The following is an 8,283-nucleotide window of genomic DNA, read 5'->3' on the forward strand; positions in this document are numbered from 1 at the left end:
AGACCAGCCTGAACAACTTGGCGAGACCTCATCTCTACAATAAATCAAAAAATTAGCTGGGCATGCTGGCGTGTGCCTGTAGTTCCAACTACTGGGAAGGCTGAGATGGAAGGATCACTTGAGCCCAGCAGGTAGAGGTTGCGGTGATCGTGAGCATGCCATTGTACTGCAGCCTAGGTGACAGAGTGAGACTCTGACTAAAAAAAAAAGAAAATAAAAGAAAGAATATCCAAAAAAAATTCACTGAAGCTGAATGCAGCCTCTCACAACAATGCTAGCTGGTACACTGATGCCGATTGGTTCCAAGAACACTTACTTAGGAGGGGAAGCTTGTACCTCGAAAAGATAATTCTGGTTTTTTGGGGGGGCAGGGTCCCTACATATGTGTTAATCAGCTGTTTATGTTATTGAAAAGTCTCGCCGGGCTCGGTGGCTCAGCCTGTAATCCCGCGTCTTTGGGAGGCTGAGGTGAATGGATCCTGGGCGACAGAGTGAGACTCCAACTCAAAAAAAAAAAAAAGTCATACGTGGACAAGGGGTGGGCTCCCTTAAACCTCATATTTTATTTATTTTTTCTTTTTTGAGTCTCACTCTGTCATCCAGCCCCGGAGTGCAGTGGCACGCTCATGGCCACCGAAGCCTCGACCTGCTGGCGTCAGGCAATCCTTCCATCTCAGCTTTTCAAATAGCTGGAGCCACAGGCATGTGCCACCACACCCGACTAATTTTTTGATTTATTGTAGAGACGAGGTCGCCATGTTGCTCAGGCTAGTTTCGAACCCCCGGCTCAGGCAATCCTCTCGCCTCCATCTTCCAAAGCGCTAGGATTACGCGTGAACCACCGCGCCCGGTCTCAAAAACAAAATTATGCTCAGAGAGGCTTTGATTGTAGAGAGAAAAACGGCTGGGATGGGATTTGTTCTGCGAACAATTTTGATTCTTCGCGTTAGCGCGCGGCTGGTGGGAGGAAAGTGGGCGCCCCAGTGAGAAGAGCGCGCCCACGGCCGTTGCCATGGTCTCCGGACGCTCTTCCCAGACTTCACGCGGCGTCGCGGTGTCACGTGACAACAGCCAACATGGCGCCGCCCACTGTGCTCTGTGGCCCACGTGCTTCCGGCAGTCAAGATGGCGGGAGCGGCTAACCCGGCTTCCTTGGAGTCGGCCCCGCGGATCATGCGACTGGTGGCCGAGTGTACCCGCTCTAGAGCTCGGGCCGGCGAGCTGCGGCTGCCGCACGGGCCGGTGGCCACTCCGGTGTTCATGCCAGTTGGCACACAGGCCACCATGAAGGGCATCACGGCCGAGCAGCTGGACGCTCTGGGCTGCCGCATCTGCCTGGGCAACACCTATCATCTGGGTCTGAGGCCGGTGGGTGGGCTCTGCCCGCGCGGGTCGTCAGCGGAGAGTGGGGAGTCGTGGAGGCGTCTCCCAGGTCTGGGCACGCCCCCAAAAGTCAATTGTCAAACCGTATTGACCGCCCCCTGTGGCCCAGGCCCTGTGGTGGATGGACCTGAGAGAGCGGCGGGGACCGAAGCCGGCCATCCGGGTCACCCAACATGGGTCCCCAGGGTCGCGCTCACCCCAAACCTGACACTGTTCCTCCGACCCAGGGCCCCGAGCTGATCCAGAAAGCCCATGGTCTCCACGGCTTCATGAATTGGCCCCATAATCTGCTGACGGTGAGCTGGGGTCGGGGCCGGGATTCAGGCTCTTCTCTGGAGTTAGGGTTCCCCCATCTCCACCCCCTGACAGCCTTGCGGTGCGGTTCCCCCAGGACAGCGGAGGCTTCCAGATGGTGTCCTTGGTGTCCCTGTCCGAGGTGACAGAGGAAGGTGTCCGCTTCCGCTCCCCATACGATGGCGACGAGACCCTTCTGAGCCCGGAGAAATCCGTGCAGATCCAGAACGCACTGGGTGAGTGGACTCCGGGGAGCCGCCCCCTTCCCTATCCGCGTGGAGATGAGGCGGGCCCTGCTCCTTGGGAACTGTGTGGCTTTAGGCAAGTCACTGCTTCTCCCTGACTTTGATTTGAGCCCACTCAAAGGGGAGTAAATAACAACACATCCTGGTAGGATTGTTGACAAGAATAAATGAGGTAACTCTTAGCACAGTGCCTGCATGTAGTAGTGTCTGGACGACACAATAAAATACTGTCTCTTAAAAACAAAAAACAAAAAACTTGCTCACTTGCCACGGCCCACATCTGTAATCCCAGCACTTTGGGAGGCTAAGGCGAGAGGATTGCTTGAGCCCAGGAGTTTGAGAGCAGCCTGGACAACATAATGAGGCCTACAAAAACAGTTTTAAAAATTAGACAGGTAGCCGGGCTCGGTGGCTCAGCCTGTCATCCTGCGCCTTTGTGAGGCTGAGGTGAGTGGATTGCCTGAGCCCGCGGGTTCGAGACCCGCCTGGGCAGCGAGACCTCATCTCTACAATAAATAAATTAAAAAAAAATCAGCCGGGCGTGGTAGCGCATGCCTGTAATTCCGGCTACTTGGAGGGCTGAGGCGGAAGGATCGCCGGAGCCCAGCGGGTCGAGGCTGCGGTGGCCGGGAGCGGCCACTGCACTCCAGTCTGGGCGACAGAGTGAGACTCCAACTCAAAAAAAAAAAAAAATTAGACAGGTGTGGTGGCACATGCCTGTAGTCCCAGCCATTTGAAAGGCTGAGGCAGAAGGATTACCTGAGCCCAGGAGGTTGAGACTATGGTGAGCTGTGATTGTGCCACTGGACTTCAGCCTGGGCAACAAAATGAGATCCTGACTGAAAAAATTTATCCTTAGCTAGCTTTTTTTGTTTCCACTGACGCATTGTTTTAATTAATGTCTAGGTTTTGACATATGTGTACATGATAGGTTTTGAGAAATGTATACATGTGTTAAAAACTTCACCACAGTCAAGAGAATCATGTCCATCATCCCTAAAAGTTTATTTGTATCTACTTGTAATTTCTCCCTTGGTGGGCAAGAGACTTCTCACTAAGTATCCTTTTGTATTTATATTTGTTTTTATTTATTTATTTATTTATTTATTTATTTTGATTTGGAGTCTCACTCTGTTGTCCAGACTGGAGTGCCGTGGCTGCTCCCGGCCACCACAGCCTTGACCTGCTGGGCTCCGGCGATCCTTCCGCCTCAGCCTTCCGAGTAGCCAGAATTACAGGCATGCGCTACCACGCTCGGCTAATTTTTTAATTTTATTGTAGAGATGAGGTCTTGCCTGCCCGGGCGAGTCTCGAACCCGCGGGCTCGGGCAGTCCACTCACCTCAGCCTCCCAAAGGCGCGGGATTACAAGCTGAGCCACTGAGCCTGGCTGTTTTTATTTTTTTGACTCAGAGTCTTACTCTGTCACCCAGGCTGGAGTGCAGTGGCACGCACGGCCACCGCAGCCTTGACCTGCTGGGCTAAGGCGATCCTTCATCCTCAGCCTTCCAGGTAACTGGAACCACAGGCATGTACCACCACACCCGACTAATATTTTGATTTATTGTAGAGAAGAGGTCTCGCTATATTGCTCAGGCGGGTCTTAAACCCCTGAACTCAGGCAATCCTCTCGCCTCTGCCTCCCAAAGTGCTGGGATTATGAACTTGAACCACTGCACCTGGCTCCCTTTGTCTTTAAAAAAAATTTCTAGGGTACTTTTAACGTTTTGAACCATGTGCATGTTTCTTTCTTTCTTTTGTTTTGAAGGTAGGGTCTCTGTTGCCGAGGCTGGAGTGCAGTGGCATGAGATGGTCTCACTGCAGCCACTACCTCTTGGGCTCAAGCGATCCTTCTGCCTCAGCCTCCTGAGTAACTGGGACTACAGGTGTGTGCCACCATGCCTGGTTTAGTTTTTGTATTTTTTGTAGAGATGAGGTCTCACTCTGTTACCCAGGCTGATCCCGAACTCCTGGGCTAAAGCAATACTCCTGCCTTGGCCTCCCTAAGTGCTGGGATTACTAGGTGTGAATTTGTGCCAGGCTACCATATATGTATGTGGTTTTTTTTTTGTTTGTTTTTTTTTTTGAGTTGAAGTCTCACTCCGTCACCCAGACTGGAGTGCAGTGACCACTCCCGGCCACCGCAGCCTCAACCTGCTGGGTTCCTGCAATCCTTCTGCCTCAGCCTTCCAAGTAGCTGGAATTACAGGCGTGCACTACCACGCCCGGCTAATTTTTGATTTATTGTAGAGATGAGGTCTTGCCAAGTTGCCCAGGGGGGTCTTGAACCCGCAGGCTCAGGCAATCCACTCACCTCAGCCTCCCAAAGCGCTAGATTACAGGCTGAGCCACTGAGCCCGGCTGTGTTGTTTTTTTTAAATGAGTATTTAATCAGTTTTAGGAGTAGTTGAGACAAAGACCAGATGGCTCACCCTACAAAAACAATTTTTTTTTTTGAGTTGTAGTCTCACTTTGTTGCCCAGACTGAAGTACAGTGGCATGCTCACAGCCATCGCAGCCTCGACCTGCTAGGCTCTGGCTATCCTTCTGCCTCAGCCTTCCTAGTAGCCGGAACTATTGGTGTGCTTTGCCACGCCTGGCTATATTTTGATTTTTTTTTTAAATCAATATTTTTTATTATGGTTTTATTTTGATTTTTTGTTGAGACGAGGTGTTGCCAAGTTGCCCAGGCTGGACTCGAAACCCCCGGGCTCAGGCAATGCTCTCGCCTCTGCCTCCTAAAGTGCTGGAATTACAGGTGTGTACCAGGCCGGGCTCTGTGGCTCAGCCTGTAATCCCAGCACTTTGGGAGGCCAAAGCGAGTGGATTGCCTGGGCCCATGGGTTTGAGACAAGCCCGGGCAACTTGGCAAGACCTTATCTCTACAATAAATCAAAAATTAGCTGGGTGTGGTATCTTGCACCTGCAGTTCTGCCTACTTGGAAGGCTGAGATGGAAGGATCGCTGGAGCCCAGCAGGTCAACGCTGAGGTGGCCATGAATGTGCCATTGCTCTCCAGTTCGGGCGACAGAATGAGACTCCAACTCAAAAACAAAACCAAAAACAGGTATGAAGCAACATGCCTGGCTATTGTGTTATTTTCTTTTTTTTTTTTTTTTGAGTTAGAGTCTCACTCTGTTGCCCAGACTGGAGTGCAGTGGCTGCTCCCGGCCACTGCAGCCTCGGCCTGCTGGGCTCCAGCGATCCTTCCGCCTCAGCCTTCCAAGTAGCTGGAACTATAGGTGCGCGCTACCATGCCCAGCTAATTTTTTTGATTTATTATAGAGATGAGGTCTCGCCAAGTTGCCCAGGCGGGTCTCGAACCCGCAGGCTCAGGCAATCCACTCACCTCAGCCTCCCAAAGCGCTGGGATTACAGGCTGAGCCACCAAGCCTGGCAGTTATTTTATTTTATTTTATTTTTTGAGTTGGAGTCTTACTCTGTCACCCAGACTGGAATGCATGGCCGCTCCTAGCCACTGCAGCCTCAACCTGCTGGGCTCTGGCGATCCTTCTGCTTCAGCCTTCCAAGTAGCTGGAACTACAGGCATGCGCCACCACTCCCGGATAATATTTTGATTTATTGTAGAGATGAGGTCTCACCAAGTTGCCCAGGCAGGTCTTGAACCCGTGGGCTCAGGCAATCCACTCACCTCAGACTCCCAAAGCACGGGATTACAGGCTGAGCCACCAAGCCTGGCTAATTTTTGATTTATTGTGGAGATGAGGTCTCCTAAAATGTGAGATGAGGTGGCCTAAAATGTGTACTTCCATCAGTGGTACCTAGTGTCTGCTTGTCTCTCTCCATTGATGCTCAGTCATTGATGCTGCTTGTCTGGGACTATTTATGCTACTTGTAGTTGCAAAATGATGTTCTAATTCTGTCATTTAAAGAGGTTCTCAGTTGAGTACAGTGGCTCCTGCCTGTAATCCCAGCACTTTGTGAGTCTGAGGCAAGAGGATTGCCTGAACCAATGGGTTCAAGACCTGCCTTGGGCAACATGGGAAGACTTCATCTCTACAATAAATAAAAAATCAGTTGGGCATGGTGGTGCATGCCTGTAGTTTCAGCTACTTGGAAGGTTGAGGTGGAAGGATTGTCTGAGCCCAGCTGATTGAGGCTGTAGTGGCTGTGAACATGCCACTGCACTCCAGCCTGGGCAGCGGACACGGAGTGAGACTCTGACTCAACAATCAATCAATCAATCAAAAGAGGTTCTCTCTGTTGCCCAGGGTAGAGTGTAGTGACACACTCACAGCTAACACAACCTTGACCTGCTGAGCTCAGGCCATCCTCCTGCCTCAACCTTCCAAGTAGCTGTAACAATAGGCATGTGCTACCACACCTGGCTAATTTGATTTATTGTAGAGACGAGGTCTCATCAAGTTGCCCATGCTGGTCTTGAACCCTTGGGCTCAGGCAGTCCTCTCACCTCTGCCTCCCAAAGTGCTGGGAGTACAGGCATGAGCCACTGTGCCCAACTTAAATAGATTTTACATTTTAGAGAAGTTTTAGGTTCACAGCAAAATTAGATGGAAAGTAGAGGGAGTTCTCATATCTCCCCTCGTCCCACACATATAGCTTTCCCTGGGAACGACATCCCCCTTACAGTGGTACATTTGTTATAATTGATGTGCCTCCATTAACCCATGATTATCACGTAAAGTCCACAGTCCAATTTATTTTTATTGTTTTTTTTTTTAAGTTGGAGTCTCACTCTGTTCCCCAGGCTGGAGTACAGTGGCATGCTCACAGCCACTGCAGCCTCAACCTGCCAGGCTTAGGTGATCCTTCCACCTCAGCCTTCCAAGTAGTTGGAACTACAGGCACACGCACATGTCTGACTAATTTTTTTTTTTTTTTGAGTTGGAGTCTCACTCTGTCGCCCAGACTGGAGTGCAGTGGCTGCTCCCGGCCACCGCAGCCTCGACCTGCTGGGCTCGGGCGATCCTTCCTCCTCAGCCTTCCAAGTAGCTGGAACTACAGGTGTGTGCTACCACGCCTGGCTAATTTTTTTGATTTCTTGTAGAGATGAGGTCTCACCATGTTGCCCAGGCAGGTCTCGAACCTGCAGGCTCAGGCAATCCACTCACCTCAGCCTTCCAAAACGCTGGGATTACAGGTTGAGCCACCAAGCCCGGCTTTTAATTTATTGTAAAGACTAGGTTCATCAAGTTGCTCAGGCTGAACTTGAACCCCTGGACTCAGGCATTCCTCTTTCCTCGGCCTCCCAAAGTGCTGGGATTACAGGCTTGAGCCACCTTACTTGGCTGTTGTTTTTTTTGAGTTGGAGTCTTGTTCTTTTGTCTAAGCTGGAATGCACTGGCACTGATCATGGCTCACTGCAGCCTCAACTTCCAGGGCTCAGGTGTTCCTTCTGCCTCAGCCTCCTATGTAGTTGGGACTACAGGTACATGCCACCACTCCTGGCTAATGTTGTCCAGGGTGGTCTTGAACTCTTTAGCTAAAGCAGTTCTCCCACCTTGGCCTCTCAAAGTGCTGGGATTCCAGGCCTGAACCACTATGTTTGGCCTATAGTTCACTTTTTTTTGAGTTGGAGTCTTACTGTGTCGCCCAGACTAGAGTGCAGTGGCACGCTCCCAGTCACTGCAGCCTTGACCTGCTGGGCTCTGGCGAGTTTTCTGCCTCAGTAGCTGGAACTACAGGCATGTGCTACCATGCCTGGCTAATTTTTGATTTATTGTAGAGATGAGGTCTCACCTGCCCAGGCGGGTCTCAAACCCGCGGACTCAGGCAATCCACTCACCTCAGCCTCTCAAAGGCGCGGGATTACAGGCTGAGCCACTGAGCCTGGCTAAATTTTTAAAAATTTTTATTTATTGTAGAGATGAGGTCTCACCATGTTAACCAGGCAGTTCTTGAACCCACGGGCTCAGGCAATCCACTCACCTTGGCCTCCCAAAGCATTGGGATTACAGGCTGAGCCACCGAGCCCGGCGATTTTCCAGTATTGTAAACGGGTTTCTTTGCATGAAAGCAATTGGTTGCTTCTGCACTCATAGGAAGTCTGGGGCCTTTGCTCTGAGGGGTCTTCTGCCCTTTGCAGGGCTAGTTATGTCCATTGATGTCACTTTGCCTTTTTCTGAGTTCTTTGGATTTTTGGGAACTACTCGTTGGACCTCGTCTATTGCTTACATTAGGGTTCACTCTTGGTGTCATGAATTCTATGGGTTTGGACAAGTATACCGAGAGATGCATGGACTATTTTAGTACCACACGGAGTAGTTTCATGGCCTTACAAATTTTCTGTTACGTAAAAGCATTTGAGCCGGGCTTGGTGGCTCAGCCTGTAATCCCGCACCTTTGGGAGGCTGAGGTGAGTGGATTGCCTGAGCCCGCGG

At 50.9% G+C, this 8,283-nt stretch overlaps 1 protein-coding gene across 1 annotated transcript in view; it reads left to right on the top strand.

The window, feature by feature from the left end:
- The first annotated feature begins 1,106 nt into the window (after positions 1-1,106).
- The window catches only part of QTRT1 (queuine tRNA-ribosyltransferase catalytic subunit 1), a 14,717-nt gene continuing 7,540 nt past the window's right edge, over positions 1,107-8,283 (top strand). The window contains exons 1-3 of the mRNA XM_008074085.1: positions 1,107-1,368; positions 1,611-1,679; positions 1,775-1,913. Coding sequence (XP_008072276.1) covers positions 1,126-1,368; positions 1,611-1,679; positions 1,775-1,913 — 451 coding nt within the window. The 5' untranslated portion in view covers positions 1,107-1,125. The remainder of the gene's footprint in view (positions 1,369-1,610; positions 1,680-1,774; positions 1,914-8,283) is intronic.

The sequence above is a fragment of the Carlito syrichta genome, unplaced genomic scaffold (assembly GCF_000164805.1).
Source record: "Carlito syrichta isolate Samal-C Ts95f unplaced genomic scaffold, Tarsius_syrichta-2.0.1 Scaffold316302, whole genome shotgun sequence".
NCBI lineage: Eukaryota > Metazoa > Chordata > Mammalia > Primates > Tarsiidae > Carlito > Carlito syrichta.